Below are 19,658 nucleotides of genomic sequence, written 5' to 3'. Positions count from 1 at the left end.
GCTCACAGCAACCTCCAACTCCTGGGCTCAAGCGAGTCTCCTGTCTCAGCCTCCCAAGTAGCTGGGACCACAGGCGCCCACCACAACACCTGGCTATTTTTTGGTTGCAGCCATTATTGTTGTTTGGCAGGCCCGGGCTGGATTCAAACCCGCCACCTTCAGTGTATGTGGCTGGCGCCTTAGTCGCTTGAGCCACAGGCGCCAAACCACTACAATTTTGTTTTCTTAGGTAAATTCATGCTTGTTTATAATAGGTTCTATCAGAACTTTGTTTTCTATATAGTTAGATATAGGCATAGTGTGTGTATATACACATGGTATATGCATAGATATTGTGTGTATATATGTATACATAGTATATACATTTTAAAATCACTTATTTGTCTTATATAACTTTTATTTTCGTATGTTTTAGGAAGCAGTTCAGGTACTTCTGAAGCATTCTGCAGATGTTAATGCTCGAGACAAAAACTGGCAAACCCCTTTACACATAGCTGCTGCTAATAAAGCTGTAAAGTGTGCTGAAGCTTTGGTACCTCTTCTGAGTAATGTGAATGTTTCGGATCGAGCAGGGAGAACTGCATTACATCATGCAGCTTTTAGTGGGCACGGTGAGGTAGGTGGTATTTAATTAGTGATTTTTTTTTCCCCTTTACATCCATCTACCCCCTAGTTACAATGACCTTCACTTTTTTAGCGATTCATCAGTTCATGTTAAAAGCAAACAAATATTTATCTTGCTAATTTTTGTCTAATTGTGCCTTTAGCAAACTCTGACGTGTTTTTCATGATTTACCTTTCTCACATTTAGAAATTTACTTAATAGATACGATATTCATTCATCAGTTTATTGTAAAAGCAAACAGAAATATCTGTCTTGCTAATTTTTGTTTTAATTTTGCCTTTAGCAAACCTCAGACATGTTTTTCATGATTTAACTTTCTTAAATTTAGAAATTTACTTAGTAGATTAGTAGATACCTGCCCATGCACTTGAAATTCGTAGTCAATCTAGAGTAACAAAGGAGAATGTTGCCAATTCTAATACAACCTAGAAAGGATGTTCTGTTAGTGTAGAAAAAAATTATCTAGGACAATGAGCAATTTCACAAAGCAGAACTTTTTTTTTTTTTTTTTTTTTAAAGACTGTCTCACTTTGTCGCCCTGGGTAGAGTGCCATGGCATCACAGCTCTCAGCAACCTCAAACTCTTGGGCTCAAGTGATTCTCTTGCCTCAGGCTCCCAAGTAGCTGGGAGTACAGGCACCCACCCCAACACCCAGCTATTTATTAAAGACAGGGTCTTGCTGTTGCTCAAGCTGGTCCCGAACTTGTGAGCTCAGGCAGTCTATCAGACTCAGCCTCCCAGAGTGCTGGAATTACAGGTATGAGCCACTGCGGTCCAGCCTTAAAGCAGAACTTTTGAGGCCACTTTGTCTAGTCCTCCATTTTTATTGCAGACACAGAAACTGAAAAAGGTAAAGTGACATTCCCAAGATTGTGTGTCTGGGAGCTAGTGTTTTTTCACAATGTAGTAGTCCCCCCTTATCCACAGAGATACAATCCAAGGCCTGCAGTAGATGCCTGAAATATTAGATAGTACCAAACCCTATATATATCATTTTTTCCTATACCTACCTATGATAAGGTTTAGTTCATAAATTAGGCATAGTGAGAGGTTGACAACAACAGTAATAAAATGGAATGGTTTAGGATAATATACTGTAATAGAAGTTACAGGAATGTGCTATGTCTGTCTGTCTCTTTCTCAAAATATCTTATTATAACTATGCTATAATCACCTATTTTCAGACCATGGTTATCTATTTAGATAGCTAAACTGCAGATAAGAGGGGGGACTACTCTACTTTTCTGCTTTTGCAACATAAAGTATCCTTGTCTCCACTGTAGTTAAGGTCCCATATATCCCTATTTGAAACCTGTAATGCCTTTACTAGTGAAGAAACATTGTACATGTGGTTAGGCATTATTATTATTGTTGGTACACTGTGAGGTAAGTGGACTATGCAGTGACCTTCAGTGTAATCATATTTAAGATACTGGCTTTGTGCTTGAATTAAGTTTAAGACATTTCAGGATGAGAATGCACTTTGCATTTTAATAACTTTTGGGGCTATGAGTAGGAATAAAAACTCTTATTGAATATTCCAGCTGTAGACTTTCCAGATTTGAGCTTGGTTAATAAAATATCAGGATACAAAGTGGCATCTTAAAAAGATACCAGTGCCTAACTTTAGTAATGCCATAGTTAACCCTTTTTTCATATTTGAAAAAAGCCTTCAATATTTAGTCTAGCTCCTTCCTTTTTACAAATGCAAAAATTCAGTGCCAGAGATATTAAGATGGGTAGTTGTCACAAGTAGTATTAATAAACAGTTCTACTTCAGGATTTTGGTGAAACAGTATTTACTTTTATTCCAGATGGTCAAACTGCTTTTGTCTAGAGGTGCCAATATTAATGCTTTTGACAAGAAAGATAGACGTGCTATCCATTGGGCAGCATATATGGGTATGTACTTTTTTTTTTTTTTAAGAGATGGTATATACTTTTTAAATTATAGTATGTAAATTTACATACCAGTAAATTTATGATATGTAAAAAGTATGGTATGTACTTCAGGAAAAATTGTTTTTCCTAAAATTATAGTATGTAAATTTAAATTTATGGTATGTAAAAAGTAAAAGTACATACTGTACTTTTTACATATGTTTAGGAAAAATTGTTTTAGTTCTTGCTGTTTACATAACATTTGTCTTACAGGGTAGTGTAAAGTTACACAGTACTTGAGTTTACTTCCCAGGTGGAACCAGCTTGATAAATGGAGGAAGTTTGGAGTGCACTATGTCCAGTTCATCTAGGTCATTAAGAATAAAATGTCTGATTTTTTTTTATTATGAAAAATATTTTTTATTCTGAAAGCAATGTCAGGAAAGAATACCTGAGTTCTCTAAAACCACTAGTTCCAGTTTCAAACTGCTATTTTGGTAACATCAACAAGAAAACACAATTTAACTTTATAATTGCCTGTTGAATAATTAAGATAGAAAAAATGTTGCATATACATTATGTTGAGCATTACATATTTTTTAAAACAGTATTTTCATTTAATCTTTTGAAGAAATGGACTACATACCTAAGTATATATTCCCAAACCATTTGGAAACATTTTTCTTCTAGCCCTGAAAATCCATACTAATGCTTTTATCAACAATACCTGTAACCAACTCATGTTAATGTTTTGTGGCCTTAATAGTTTACACAGCTTATATATCTGAAGATGTGATGAAGTAGTTCCTTCTTCCCTTTTGTTTATATGGTCTGAAATTACAGTTCTGCACAGTGGACATGTTTTCTCTTGGTTAAACCATAAGGTCTTCACAAAATATATGCTACAGATGAAAAGAATTGGCTTCTGAAATTCAGCTTGACATACTGAACAAATATCATCCACTTCTGAACATTGTCTCTTGCTGGCAGCGGATGTATAAAAAATACTTGTAAAACTGTCTGAAAGTTCTCAGATGTCCAAAAAAGTCCAGAAGTTCTAGTATGAGGTAGAGTAAAGCCAGCAATATTCAAAGACTCCATCTAGTTACATTACCAAACTCCCCATAGCTTATGAGGTAACCAAAACAAACTGGTGTAGGAATTAAAGTTCAGTAGTACTGACATACTTCTTCTAAAATCATATACCAGTAACCCTGGGAATTAAAAGGCATGATGAAAGAAGGCACCAATAAAATAAGGCATTTAAGCCCACGAAGAGGAATTTCAGAATGAAGTCTGTAATTCCAGACAACCCAAAGTACTTCCCATAAATTCAAATAGTCCAAAGTAAGACTTTAAAAACTTAAGCTGTAATAAAGTGAGTGCAAACGAAAGGTGTAATACAAAAGAACAGAAGATCCTGATAGGAATACCAGTAACCACGCACAATGAATCTTTGAGGACTTTTCTCTTTGAAAAACAACTTGATTTACAGTGCTTTTATTTGTATACGTAAAAGTTGTTAGCAGCCCAATTCCAAGGGAAGTTCCTGTTACATGCTGACACCCAGAATCAAAATATATGGAGGACTTTTTTGCAACCATTTAAAGAGATAGTGCAATTCTGAGAAGGAGCTACTACCATGTTCTCCAGATTCCGTGGCAGTATCATCAGGCTGCCTTTCTTCAGTAAAGGAGTGACTCCATAAGCTACTATGCACACATCAGTGGGTACAGCTATGGACACCTTACCTTACATTTCTGGAGCTTGGATATTCAGAACATTCTTTAGGTGTAGAGTTTTGTGGATGTGAACATCTCCAGAATGAAGACGAGAACATTCTATCAATCTTGTCTGGATACACTGGGATGCTGAGGCATCCTCACTCCCTCCGGTTCCTGGAGGACTATGCAGCTGGCCAGGATTAATTTACATAGTCCTTAAATGCTTTTTCTGTGATCCAGATTTCTTTGTTTGAGGGCTCTATCTCCTGTCATGACCAGGAGCCTAGGGAAGCCTCAGCAACAACAGCAGAAACAGCAGCACTCACCTCGTGCCCTTGGGTCAGAGCCATCATCGTGATCCCCAAGACCAGCAACTCTGGCCCTGTGTCTGCAGTGGCAGTGTGCTCCCCTGACATCCTCACATGCGTTGCCTCCTAGCACTATACCTGTCTGAGAGGAGGGCATGCAGTTCCTCTCTTGGAGTCTGTGGGCTCCCAAGGGAGGGTACAGTACCTCAGAACCCTTTATCTTCTTCTTGACCCAGCTGTCATTCACCATAAGATTGTTTAGCTTTCATGAATTTATGTGGGTTTGAAGATTTCTATTGATGTTGAGTTCTACTTTTATTCCATGATGGTCCCAGAAGATACAAGGTGTAATTTCTATTTTGTTGAGTTTTGATTTGTCCAGAGTTCTTTGATTTGTGCCCTAAGACGTGATCAATTTTGGAGGATGATCTGTGGGCTGACAAGAAGAATATATACTCAATTTCATTAGGATGAAGTGTTCTGTATATGTTGGTTAAGCCCATTTACTCTAAAGTCATGTTTGAGTCGCTTGTTACTTTGTGTAGTTTGTGTTTGGAGGATCTGTCCACTTCTGTCAGAGGGGTGTTGAAATCCACAGCTATTATGGAGGTACAGGGTATCACATTATTCAGATCTGTTAGGGTTCATTTTAAATATCTGGGAGCACTTAAGTTTGGTGCATAGATGATTGGGATTGAAATCCCTTCCTGTTGTATCATTCCCTTAACAAGTATATACTGTCCATCTTTGTCTTTCCTTATTTTTGTTGATTTAAATGGAATTGTATCTGCAAATGAAATTGCAACCCCTGCTTTCTTCCAATGTCCATTTGCCTGAATTATTGTTTTCCATCCCTTCACCCTGAGTCTTGTTTTATCCTTAGAGGGTAAATGTGTTTTCTGAAGATAGCACATACTTGGCATGTGCTTTTTTTATCCAGCCAGCCAGCCTGTGCCTCCTTGGTGGGAAATTCAAGCCATTCGTATTTATTGAGAGAATTGACAAGTATGGTGGAGTTCTGTTCATCTTGTTTTGTGGAATCTATTGCTTAGTTTTATTCCTTCTGCCATTGTGGAAGCCAGCTTGTCCTTTAATTTCTGGGTGTCTTTACTTTGCCAATACTCCATTGTGCTGGTCAGTGTAAAGAACAGGTCTGAGTACCTCCTGCAGAGCTGGTCCTATTGTGACAAATTTCCTCAATGTTTGCATTTCAGTAAAATGTTTAATTTCTTTGTTGAAAACGAAACTTAGTTTAGCAGGATACAGAATTCTGGACTGAAAATTGTTTTGCTAAGGCGCCAGCCATGTACACCTAAGGTGGCAGGTTCGAATCCCCAGCCTGGACCCGCCAAACAACAATGACGGCTGCAACCAAAAACAAAATAGCCGGGCGTTGTGGCGGGCGCCTGTGGTCCCAGCTACTTGGGAGGCGGAGGCAGGAGACTCGCTTGAGCCCAGGAGTTGGAGGTTGCTGTGGCCGTAATGCCACAGCACTCTACCCAGGGGGACAGCTTGAGGCTCTGTCTCAAAAAAAAAAAAAAAAAAAGAAAATTGTTTTGCTTAAGGTTAAAGACAGGTGACCGTTCTCTTGTAGCTTGAAAAGTTTCATCTGAAAAGTCTGCTGTCACCTTGCTATTTTTCCCTTTGTAGTTAAGAAGTTGCTCACACCTGGCTGTTTGCAGAATTTTCTTTTATTTTGACTTTGGCCAAACTAATTATAGTATGTCCAGGAGATGCTTTGTTTGAATTGAATCATGCTGGCATTCTGAAACTATCTAGTATCTGGATTTCTGGGTCTCTGGCAATGCTTGGGAAATTCTCTACCATGATGTCTTAAAAAGCTTCCATGCTTTTAGGATTCTCTTCTGCTTCAGGAATCCTATAATTCAAATGTTTGATCTTTTAGAGTAGTCTCATAATTCTTTCGGGGAAAGCTCTGCTTTTATTCTCTTTTTTCTGCCTCTTTGAATGATTTGGTTAGGTCACAATTCTTGTCTTCAATTTCTGAGACTCTTTCTAAGGCTTTCTACTGTGTTCTTAAGCTCCTTGAATGTTTCTTTCAATTCCTTAAGCTCTGCTGTATACTTCCTAATTATATCCAGATCCTTGGTGACTTTGTTTTTAAAATTTCACTAACTTCTTGAGACAGTTTTTGGACTTGTTTTTAGATTTCTTTTTCCATTTTCTCAATTATATTCATTCATCTTATTTGCATCTATATTCTGAATTCTATTTCTGTCACTTCAGTTTCTCTAGGGGTGATATTTTCAACTGTATCTCCCTTGTCATCTCTTGGGGGAGTTAATGTGCTCTGATTTTTCATATTACCAAGTTCTGCTAGTCTCCCCCCAATGTGATTTTCCATTTATTTATATATTTATTATACTTTTTAAGCTAAAATGTTAGATTGTCTATAAGCAATCATTAAGAGATAATCTGATTGGCCACCCTTAGGCAGCACCCCAGAGACCTGTTTGGCTGCTAAAACAGACCTGGCAACTCACAAAACTCCCTTTTGAGACTGCAGAGTGAGTCTCTGAGGGATGGCCTTGCTTTCTCCAAGTTGAGTGAGGTAGCTCTGGAGAGCAGGACCTCTGAGTGAGGCTCCTAAACTGGAGAAATCTCCTAGTTACCCTGAACTGATTCTGTCTTGGTAAAAATGTCTGATTTCTTAATATGAAGTTTAATAGTTGATATCGTCGACATTTCACTGTCTTACTTCTTGTTTTATTGTGAAGCTATAGCCTTAGTCTTTGAAATGCACCTTTGGCTTATGATTATCTTTCAAATTTTTTTAGAGCAATTTTTGTGAAACCATGGATAAGACAAAAATGTGTGTGATTTTCTAACATGAATTCCATTGTAGAACCAATGCAGCATAGACATCTAGAAATATCAACAAAGTGTTTAGAAAGAATATAGCTAATGAACACATAGTATGTCAAAGCTTTGAACACATAGTATGTCTGGAGATTTTAATCTTGAAGATAATCCACGTGGGAGACCAAATGGATAATAATGAGCTGAAAGCAGTAGTGGAAATGAATCCATCTCAACCTACAAATTAATTAGTGGCAAGTTTGACATTACTGTTCCAACAATATGGGACCATTTGAAATCAGCAAGGTGAAGAAGCTGGATACATGGGTTCCACGTGAATTAAATGTCCAAAGAGACATCTTGAAGCTTGCCTTTCTTTGCTGTCACAGCATAAAGGCAAACCATTTCTATGCTGTATTGTTATGTGTGATAAAAATGGATTCTTTTTGACAATGCAAGCATTTGGCACGTTGGATAAAGATGAAGTTTCAAAACACAGTCCAAAACCAAATATTCGTCAGAAAAAGGTAATAGTGTTTGTTTGGTGGTCTAGTGCTGGTGTCATTCACTACAGCTTCATGAAACCTCTTCAGTGGATTATAGTGGATGTCTGCTGTAACCAGTTAGAAAATATGATAAGGATGCTAGCAATTAAGCAGCCGAGATTGGTCAATAGAGGCAGACTAGTTCTCTTACAAGACAGTCCTTGACCACAGGTCATACGGACAGTGCTGTTCAAACTACAGAAGGTAGACTTGGAAACTCTGTCGTCCACAATATTCACCAGACTTTACACCAACTGATTACTACTTGTTTCAGGCTTTGGGCCACTTATTGCAAAGAAAAATATTCATTTATCAACTGTAGAAAGGTAGGAAATGCCTTTCCTGATTTCATCTCCACTTATTCTTCAGGCTTCTTCACTGTTGGCATAAACAAGCTACCATTAAGATGAGAAAACTGCCAGTAATCTAGTTGCATAATTTGATTAATTATACTGCTTTTTGTTTGAGATACAATAAACTGCACTTTTGATTCAAAATCACATTTCATAATGTAATAAAAGCTGTTTGAAATTGTTTACCTATAAAGGGAGAGACATTTCACACACAAGCCTAGGATATATAATTTAGGATTGTAATTTACAAAAAGCCCATTCTCATACCTACCTTGTTTCTATGGAAATATTAAGGTAGAAGTTATAAAAATACATTAAGAAGCCTAACTAATTTTATAGAAAGAATTTGAGACTTAGAATGCAGGCTTTTCTGTTGTAACATGACATGTATTCTTTAAAAATCTTAACAGTGTGGGCTTGGCATGGTAGCTTACGCCTGTAATCCTAGCGGTCTGGGAGGCCAAGGCAGGTGGATTCCTTGAGCTCACGAGTTCGAGACCAGTTTGACCAAAAAGCAAGACCCCTGTCTCTATTAAAAATAGAAAAACTGAGGCGAGAGGATCACTCTACCCAAGGGTGACAAAGTGAGACGCTGTCAAAAAAAAAAAAAAAGCTGAAAGAACTCTTCCCATTGCAGCCATGGAGCTCAGAGCATTTTCTTTTTCTGCCAAAGATTATAGTTCTGCTTCTGCTATTTTGATTCCTGTGACTAGAAAAAAATCACATAAGGACTTGCCTATTTTCTGTGTAACACCTTTCTATGTTTTACTAGTCTCTTTACCTGTTTTGTCTTTTCTTGTTTCTTATTTAAAGATAAAAGATTAAGAGAAGAATCAATCTGCATATCAGGCATTTATATTACAATTCATAACAGTAGCAAAATTACAATTATGAAGTATCAACAACATGAGTAACTGTAAAAGGGTGGCAGCATTAGGAAGGTTGAGAACCACTACAGTAGAAGACTATTTTGTCTACACTGAAAATCTGTTGTTTGGTGTAGCCAGCCACCTTTATCATTGATCTTAACTAGCCCTTTAGGACAACTTACAGCTTCTACATCAGCACTTGCTGCTTCACCTTGTACTTTTATGTTATGGGGACAGCTTTTTTTTTTTTTTTTTTGAGATAGAGACTCGAACTGTCACCCTGGATAGAGTACCATGGCATCACACCTCACAGAAACCTCCAACTCCTCGGATCAAGCGATTCTCCTGCCTCCACCTCCCAAGTAGCTGGGACTACAGGCGCCCGTCACAACGCTGGGCGATCTCTTGGTTGCAGCCATCATTGTAGTTTGGCGGGCCCAGGCTGGATTTGAACCCTCCAGCTCAGGTGTATGTGACCGGCGCCTTAGCCGCTTGAGTCACAGGCACTGAACGAGACAGCTTTTTTTTTCTTAAAACTCATGAACTAACATCTACTAGCTTCCACTTGTTTCTTCTGTAGCCTCCTTACCTCTCTTACCCTTAATAGAATTGAAGAGTTAAGGCCTTGTTATGGATTAAGTTTTGGTGGAATATTGCAGCTGGTTTGATCTACCCAGACCACTCAAACTTTATCATTCATGTCTTCACTGGAGCAGCACTTTTAATTTTCCTGAAGAACTTTTCCTTTGAATTCTCAATTTGGCTAACTATGTCTTCCTCACTAAACTTTGTAAACTTTCCTCCCTAAATGGTTGTTTCTAGCTTTTGATTTAAAGTTAAAGACTTGTAACTGTTTTTCACTTGAACACTTCAAGGCCACTGTAGGATTATTAATTGGCCTAATTTCAGTATTGTTTCTCAGTGAATAGGAAGGCCTAAGAGGAGAGAAACAGATGGGAGAACAAAGGAGTTGGAACACCCAACATTTATTAAGTTCACTGTGTTGTATAGGTGCTATTCATTGTACCTCAAAACAATTATAATAGTAACATCAAAGATCACTGATAACAAATTACCATAGCAGATACAGTGGTAATGAAAAAGTTTGATATTACAAGAATTACCAAAGTGTGACACAGATACACAAAGTAAGCGCATGTTGATTGAAGAATAGTTGTCAATAGACTTGCTCAACACAGGGTTGCCACAAGCCTTCAGTTTGCATTTTTAAAAGAAAAACCACACGATCAAATATCTGTGAAGTGCAACAAAACAAAATATTCCTGAATTAGACATAAAAGCTAACTTAAGAATGTATGTGTTAAAATAATCTTGGGGAAAAACACCAAAAAGATCTAGGCAAAAGGAAAATTACAAGCTTATCATTTAATAACTAATCAAATATATTATAGTTATCCCTTGCTATTTGTCATCCCTCCCATAACAAAATCTATAGGTGCTCAAGTCCCTTATATAAAATAGTGTGTTATTTGCATGTAAACTAACACATCTTCCCCATATACTTTCACTTATGTCTAGATTACTTGTAATACCTAGTATGATGTAAATAGTTGTACTGCATTTTAAATTGGTATTTTTTAATTGTTTTTTTTTCTTTTCAAATATTTTCCATTCTGCAGTTGTTCGAATCTATAGGTGTGGAACCAGTGCACACAGAGGGCCAACTTTAATATTATTTCTACCAACATTTATCAAAATTATCTAAAATTCTTATATTTTCCTTCTGTCTTCTCTCAAGTTATAACGTGATTTACTGGTAACTTGCTGTGCATCATCTAATTAATTTACGTTTCTAAATTTCTTTGAAGATTTTCTATATTATATTTAATATTTTTCGTCTACTTGTTTCTTAATTTTTTTCTGTGAAAACACATTTTTAGGTCACATTGAAGTAGTGAAATTACTTGTGGCACATGGAGCTGAAGTGACGTGCAAGGATAAGAAGTCTTACACACCTCTTCATGCAGCGGCCTCTAGTGGAATGATCAGCGTAGTCAAGTACCTTTTAGATCTTGGAGTTGATGTAGGTGTATAAATTGAACAGAATAAAATAATGGAGCATTTTATGTTTTTCTTAATCTGTTGTTGGCAGACATTATTTCAGGTGTAAAAGATTATTTTATACAATAATGTTTTTATCTTTTAACTAGACATCTATAGTCCTTTACTTACTATTTAATGTACTGATTAATGAGCAAGAGATATAAATACTCAAATTATGTTGAGGTAAAATGCCTTTCAAGGGTGAATGATTGTCAGTCTTTCTTCTCCGTCACTTTCCAGGCCCTGTAGAGTTCCATTTCACCTGAGGGAAATAGCAGATCAGATACACATTCATTAGACACTTAGGTTATTGTTATTTGCCTAGATATTCTAATATTCCCCTTAAATGACTGCAGCAGTTCACATTATGAGAGATTGGCAAGAGGTAGGCCGGAAAACAAGGCTTTTTCTCTACCAGGTGTAAGTGTTCCTTACCATAGAATTCTCTTCAGTTAAAAAGAGATGCTGCTTTGTCTGGATATATTTGATTCCTAAATTAAGGTAACTAATGAATACTGGGAGATTTCAAACCCATGTTACTCTTTACTGTTGCTCTTAGCATGTTCACTCTTAGGTACAATGCTAACAAATTCATTGGTTCTTCTAAACACCAAATTAAAAGAAAGGGTAAAGTTCTGCTAGAAGGGAACAGTTGCAAAAAACTAAGATAACATAGATGATGCCTCGTTGAACAAACAATATATAACAGCTGTAGAGGTAGACAGGCTCTTGATGTAAGAAACATATAAAACACTCTGCCTAAAACAAGCTAGTAATTATTGAATATGTGGATTTCATAAGAAGTTGCCCTGGCTCACCATCTGGTTGGTGCTCAGTGGGTAGGGCTCCAGCCACCTGGGAGCTGACACTTTCGAACCTGGCCAGGGCCTGCTAAACAACAATGACAACTACAACAGCAACAACAAAAAGCCAGTTGTTGCGGCAGGCACCTGTAGTTCCACCTACTTGGGAGGCTGAGGCAAGAGAATCGCTTAAGCTTGAGAGTTTGAGGTTGCTGTGAGTTATGACGCCATGGTACTCTATCAAGAGCAACATCATGAGACTCTGTCTCCAAAAAAAAAAAAGGAAGTTGCACAAATCTATATGTATGTTATATAGGATTTTGTAAAGTGCAATTTTCATTTCAACTACATCAATTCCTGTGTCTGTTTCAAAAAAAGTTAACTTAATAGCCTGAAAAATCCCTAATACAATAAATGAGGCAACCTTGTTTCTCATCACTGACTCAAGTTCTTTCCAATGCAGTTCTTAAAACTTATTTTATGACAGTAAAATAACATTTGTAAACTCTGGTAACAGTATACTCTTTGAAATAATTGAACATACAGCCTTTGAGTGACATGTAAACTCCAGTTGTGTGGGGGGTTTTTGTTTGTTTTCTAAGGATCTGATAACAAATTACCACAAACTGGGCACTATGTAGGACTTAACATCAACAGAAATTTAATCTCTCAAAGTTCTATAATATGGAAGTTCCGAATCAAGGTATCTTCAAGTTTGGTTCTTCTGGAGACACAGAATCTATTCTATGTCTCTCTTTTAGCTTCTGGTGACAAAATCTAGTACTTTGATTAAAGTTAAAGAACAAAGTTACTTCCTCAGATGTCTGTTACCAGTGATCTCAGAAATGTTAAAGTTGTGATAAGTTGGGCCCGAATATGAGGTTATGGGGCAGAGTTTCCACACAGGCCAATGACCAGCTACAAGTTTTGGGTGAGGGGCTCTAAAAGCTGCTTTCAGGTTTGACTGGAAAAACTTCCTAAGCTCACTAAAAGCTATATACTCACAATAACAGTTTATGATAGGGAAGGATACAAATTAAGATCAGCCAAAGGAAGAGAGACACTTAGTGTCCAGGAATGTTCTAAACATGAAATTGCCCTTTTCCCCTTCTCATAGTGACAGGATACATTACTCTGCCAACATCTGTGTGTGACAACATGCACAACATATTTCTAAGAATGCTTACCTGAGCTTCATTGTTTCATTGGGGTTCTACTACATAGACATGATTGATTGATTGCTCATGTGGTTGATTTTAGTCTCAAGATACACTGATAGCTCATGACCCAAACCCCCTCCCTATATCACATCCTTGGTTTATACATGTATCTGGTATGGTTAACTCTTCCCTTAAACAAGAACACTAATATCATGTATAACATAGATTACCTCTCTGAATCCAAGGGCAAGATCTGGACCTCTCTTTGAATCATATTCTTTACTACAGAGAAATCTTGTAAACTTTTAAGTATTCCCTTATTTTATTAGGAACAAAAAGAAAACAAAAACCACTGAGTTGTATAAATTATTTCTTATTATCGAGCACATTCTTTCACCTTGTGATAAAATGTCACCATATGAAGCTAGAAGATATTTGCAGGCCAGATTGGTAGCAAAAATGAAATAAGTAGGCTGCACCTGTGGCTCAGTGATTAGGGTGCCTGCCCCATATACCAGGGGTGGTGGGTTCGAACCCAGCCCTGGCCAAACTGCCACAAAGAAATAGCTGGGCATTGTGGTGGGCACCTATAGTCCTAGCTACTTGGGAGGCTGAGGCAAGAGAATCGCCTAAGCCCAAGAGCCGGAGGTTGCTGTGAGCTATGATGTTACGGCACCTACTGAGGGCGACAAAGTGACATTCTGTCACCAAAAAAAAAAAAAAAAAATAAGAAAGAAAGAAAATACAAAAACATGCCATTCATTTTTATCCTGATCTATACTTCATTACTAACTTCAGTGTTGTCACTGCAAAGTGAAAAACCTAAGAAGATGCATGCTATTATAAATATGTCTTAGAATCTTCAGTTTGTGTTTATCTTTTTTAAGTCTTAGAATTAATTCTATACTTAATCTGTTACCTAGAAGGCTTTTAATAATACATTAGTTTACATTTTCCTAAAATATTTCTTTTGGTATCATTCAGATTCATCATTATGTAGACATTGTATATATCTCTTGAGTGTAATTTGGTGCTAAATCTATTTAGCACCAAAATGGTTGTTAATGTTCAATGAACCTTAGAATTGTAAGCCTCAACTGTATTTATCCCTATCTCTGTTTCTCACTTTAATCATTCCATTATAACCATAAGGTTGCTAAAATAGCTGACAGCAATGATAATTAGGGAGATTACTTTTACATTCACATTTTTTTCCTTTAAATAGATGAATGAACCAAATGCCTATGGAAATACACCTCTTCATGTAGCCTGCTATAATGGACAAGATGTTGTAGTGAATGAACTTATAGACTGTGGTGCTATTGTAAATCAAAAGAATGAAAAAGGATTTACTCCTTTGCACTTTGCCGCTGCATCAACACATGGAGCGTTATGTTTAGAGCTTCTAGTTGGCAATGGGGCCGATGTCAATATGAAGGTATGAAACACTCAGAATCCAAACTTTTAGTATTTCATTGTTTAAAAGAATGTTGGTAGTAAATACCATTTAGCAATAAAAAGGAACTGTTAACTCAAAATAACAAACCTGAAAAAGATGCTGAGTTGAAAGCCTTACACAAAAGTATATACACTCTTTCCATTTATACAAGGTTCTGGAACAGATGAAATTCCACTTATATGGGGTTCCAGAATCTATAGTTGAGAAAAATAAGAATAGTGGTCGCCTCTGGGAGGAGGGATCAACTGGGAAGGAAGCATGAGGAAACTTTACGAGGTAAGGGTAACGTTTTATATTTTGGAAGACCTTGTATTATATAGGTAAGCATTTGTCAAGGAGACCATGTAAGATTGTGGCCAGGCATGGTGGCTCACACCTATAATCCCAGCACTTTGGGAGGCTGAGAGGGATGGATCACTTGAGCCCAGGTGGTTGAGATCAGCTTTGGCAATATAGTGAGACATGTCTCTACAAAAAAATTATAAAGTTTAGCCAGCAGTGTTAGTATGTGCCTGTAGTCCTAGCTCTTTGGGAGACTGAAGCAGGATGATCGCTTGAGCCTGAGAGTTGGAGGTTGAAGTGAGCTATGATAGTGCCACTGCACTCAGCCTGGGTGACAGAGCAAGACTCTGGGAAGAAGAAAAAAGATTCATAGGCTTCACAGTGTATAAATTTTCTCTCAGAAGGGGAAAAAAATACTAAACAAATGTTGAAAAGTTATGGTATATGCGAAGATCACTTGAAGTGAGGAATTGGAGACCAGCCTGGAGCAACTTCATAAGACCCCAGGTCCTAACAAAAAGGAAAGAAAAGTTAGCTGGGCATGGTGGTACATGCCTATGGTTCTACCTATTTGGGAGGATGAGGCAGGAGGCTTACTTGAGCCGAGGAGCTAGAGGCTGCAGTGAGCTATGATGCTGCTACTTTGCTGCTGTTGTTGCACGGGCTGGTCTCTAACTCCTCACCTCAAGTGATCTTCCTGCCTCAGCCTCCCAAAAGGCTAAGATTAAAGGTATCCATATCACTAGGCCTCAAAATATTAATTGCTTGTTCTTTCTCATGGAATTACACTGTGAAAGTACATTTATTTTGGCTCCAGAATTTTCATATATTTCTAAAATCCAAATGTTTACTCTAGAAAGTGTGACCAAAAAAACAAAAAGCAACTATTCTGTATAACTATTCCATGTAACACACTGATACTTTATTTTTTCTAAAATTTCACAAATGACTCATAATGAATACCCATATACATACCACCTGGATTCTACCACTAATATTTTACTGTTGATCATTTATCATATATCCATCCACTCATTCACCACCCACTTGATTATCCAATTATTTGATGCTTTTTTGTTAGCTGGACACCAGTGATTGAACTGATGCTTTATAAAGTTAGTCACATCAGTACATGTCACATCTGAATACTTTAGTATGTATATCATAAAAAAACAGCACTGAAAAATGTGTAATAGCTAATGATATAGATTAGCCACCTTTTTTTTTTTTTAAGACAGTCTCACTTTGTCACCTTCAATAGAGTGCTGTGATGTCATAGCTACCTCAAACTCTTGGGCTCAAGTGATCTTCTGGCCTCAGCCTCCCAAGTAGCTGGGACTACAGGTGCCCACCGCAATGCCTTGCTATTTTTAGAGATGGGTTCTCATTCCTGCTCAAGCTGGTCTCAAACCTGTAAGCTCAGGGATTCTGCTTGCCTCAGCCTCCCAGAGTGCTAGGATTATAGGCACGAGCCACGTGCCTGGCTGCCTTCATTATTTTTATGGTACAATATATTTAAAAGACAAAGATGTTTTTAACTATAACCATTTTATCTTAAACAGGTCTCACAGAGATTGAAAAAAATTGTGGTCTTTGCTTTTGAGGAATGTCAAGATAAATTCTTATTTATTTTATTTATTTATTTGGAGGGCAGTCTTGTTATGTTGCCATGGCCAGAGTGCAGTGGTGTTAACATAACATTGTACACTGCCATTTAGGTATGAATGTTTAATGTAATTTTATGATAATGAGTCACTTCATTCATCTCAGTGTCTACATAGTTAACCCTACAATCACTTTTAAGCCTATGTATTCTGTCTTTTTTCTTTACTTTTTAAGCCTGTGTTTTCTTTCTTTTTTTCTTTTCTTTCTTTCTTTTTTTTTTTTTTTTTTTTGAGACAGTCTCACTTTCTTGCCTTGTAAAGTGTTGTGGTGTCATAGCTTACAGCAACCTCAAACTCTTGGGCTCAAGTGATCCCCTTGCCTCAGCCTCCTGAGTAGCTGGAATAGTCACCTACCACAATGCCTGGCTATTTTTAAAGACAAGGTCTTAATGTTGGTCTTGCTTGTCTTGAACTCCTGAGCTAAAGCAATCCACCTGCCATGCTCCCTGCCTATAAAAGACTCACTTAAAGTAAAATGCTCAGACCAATGAATGATCCTATTTGAAGTTACCTTCTTAGTTTGTAAAATTTATTGGTATATTTCATATATAACAAGGGAATTTCTTAGCAAAGGGGTAGATATGATTAAGTAGATTTGAAAACAATAGCCTATGATGTTGGTTTCAAAATAGATTTCATGAAAGTTGCCTTAATCACACCTAAGAATGTATGACCTCTTTATTTATAAGTAGTTGTCCAATTATTTTATTGCTAAGTTCCATTGAAACATGTTATCCATTTTGACAACTTCTAAGGTCCCTTCCAGCTCTTAAATTATACAAAAATTATTGATAGTTGTTTCAACAGGAAGAATGTACATTCATTCCTTTCTGACACTTGTATTTTCTATATTTGTCAAACTGCTGTTTATTATTTTGTTGATTGACAGATGGTTCTTGACACTTGCCCTGTGTTATAAAAATTTAAATTTGCTAACCCTCATGGTCCATGTTCTCCTTATCAGACTACCTTTTTGTTCCTCCGTGATTAATCTTTTCCTTCTGTCACATTTTCCATTTTGTTGTTTCTGACTTTGATCAAGTTATGATTGAGAATTGGGATGTGAATTAAAGTTGTAATAGTTCATTCTCTAAGCTTTTAAATTAGTTGTCCTGCAGAGTGGTAGCGATAAAATGAATAGGGTTTAAAAGGAACTACTAGGTATGGTTTAACATGATCCTTACTACATTTATTTCTTTACTTACATGCACGCCTTTTCCCACCTATTCTTTTCTTTAAGAATAGATATTGGTCAGCTAAGTAAATATACCAGATACTTGATTTAAAATTTAAACCTAAAAAAAAAAACTGTGAAATGTGATGCTTATTCCTGGTTTTGGTCACTTGTGAACCCATCTCTTAGGATTTTTATAGATTTTCCTGTTTTCTTATTTAAAACTCCTGATTAGATTCTAAAATGATTTGAGGTGATTAAAAAAAAAAACCTATGCAGGCTCAACACCCGTAGTACAGTGGTTACAGCACTGGCCACATACACCAAGGGTGGCGGGTTTGATCATGGCCCGGGCCAGCTAAACAACAATGACAACTGCAACAAAAAATAGCCGGGTGTTGTGGTGGGCATCTGTAGTCCCAGCTACTTGGGAGGCTGAGGCAAGAGAATCACTTAAGCCCAAGAGTTGGAGGTTGCTGTGAGCTGTGACGCCACAGCACTCTACCAAGGGTGACATGGTGAGACTCTGTCTTAAGGAAAAAAAAAAACCCTATGCAGTGTTTCTCCAATTCAGAGAAAAATAATTGTGCCTTCCCCCTTCCTAACATGTCTTAAGGCAGACTTTTCAGTTGATAATCTGAATCTTTTTACTTTACATATTTACTTTTTTTGATCAGTATATAGAAAGTCAAAATATTATAGTGCCATCTCTTGGCTTGTATTAAAGGACACTAACTGGGCACAGTGGCACAAGCCTATAGTCCCAACAACCCAGGAGGCTGAGGTGGGAATATCCCTTGAGCTTAATAGTTCAAGTCCATCCTGGGCACATAGCAAGACTCTGTCAAGTGATCCTACTGCCATAGCCTTCTAGAGTAGCTGGGACTAGAGGTATGCACCACCTCGCCTGACTAACTTTTCTGTTTTTTATGAGATGAGGTCTTCCTCTTGTTCAGGGTAGTCTAGAACTCCTGGCCTCAAGAGGTCCTGTGGCCTCAGCCTCCCAGAGTGCTTGGATTACAGGAGTGAGCCACCATACTGGCTCAAAGTTTTATTACAAGTCTTTGTACTTTTTGTCTGTAAAAAATGTCTGTACGCAAAAGATTAACATTAAAACTCAGGATTTGTCCATTTAGGGAACATTTTGAAAAGATGAAGCCAGAATACTTTTCTTAAAAAATGCTTTTGTGCTTTTTTTGTTTTCTTGGTTGAAAGAAAAACAACTGGCAAGTGAAAAAAACAATGATTAAAATAAAAATGTTATAATAATCACTAGTGTATTTACTCCTGTATAACAAATCTATGAAGTATAGATGGAATTATGCATATTTTCTGTTAAGGAAATAAAGGCACTAAGAAGTTAGGCAACTTGTCCAAAATCTTACTTATGATAAGTGGCAGAACTGAGATCCACACTCAGGTTATTCTGATTCCAAAACCCACACATGTATACATTCTCACCCCCTTCTTCTCTCCCTTTTTTACACTGTCTCCAAAGAAACAAAGGAAATTCTTCAAGATTACTTGTCAATTGTATGGTTTGTTTGCTTGATAAATTCAAATAAGTTTATGGAATCAATTCAAATAAGTTCATGGAATTAAATGCCTAAGTAGGCATTTCTGATGTCGTTCATACTCCAGTATTGTAATAACGTAAGGATTTCTTAAGGATATCTGCATTGTATAGTGTTAGTATAGACTTAGGTCAATTGTTTTATTATACTGTCAGTACATACACAGATGCCATCGTGAATATTACTGTGAGATTAGGATCTCCAAAACAGTTTCTTTCCTTTGTGTTGGTCCTGTGTATGTTTTGATTAAAAGATTTTTTTCTTGAGACAGAGCCTCAAGCTGTCCCCCTGGGTAGAGTGCCGTGGCATTACAGCTCACAGCAACCTCCAACTCCTGGGCTCAAGCGAGTCT

General features: G+C 37.2%; 1 protein-coding gene and 1 pseudogene across 1 annotated transcript in view; one reads left to right on the top strand and one right to left on the bottom strand.

The window, feature by feature from the left end:
* Positions 1-415: 415 nt before the first annotated feature.
* Positions 416-19,658, top strand: part of ANKRD28 (ankyrin repeat domain 28) — a 79,572-nt gene continuing 60,329 nt past the window's right edge. The window contains exons 1-4 of the mRNA XM_023512669.1: positions 416-616; positions 2,441-2,528; positions 11,028-11,170; positions 14,379-14,591. Coding sequence (XP_023368437.1) covers positions 2,441-2,528; positions 11,028-11,170; positions 14,379-14,591 — 444 coding nt within the window. The 5' untranslated portion in view covers positions 416-616. The remainder of the gene's footprint in view (positions 617-2,440; positions 2,529-11,027; positions 11,171-14,378; positions 14,592-19,658) is intronic.
* Positions 2,699-4,885, bottom strand: LOC105886865 (annotated as a pseudogene).

The sequence above is a fragment of the Otolemur garnettii genome, unplaced genomic scaffold (assembly GCF_000181295.1).
Source record: "Otolemur garnettii isolate 467f Iridium unplaced genomic scaffold, OtoGar3 scaffold00002, whole genome shotgun sequence".
NCBI lineage: Eukaryota > Metazoa > Chordata > Mammalia > Primates > Galagidae > Otolemur > Otolemur garnettii.
The sequence above is the reverse complement of the archived record's forward strand: the minus strand, read 5'-3'. Positions and strand labels throughout refer to the sequence as shown.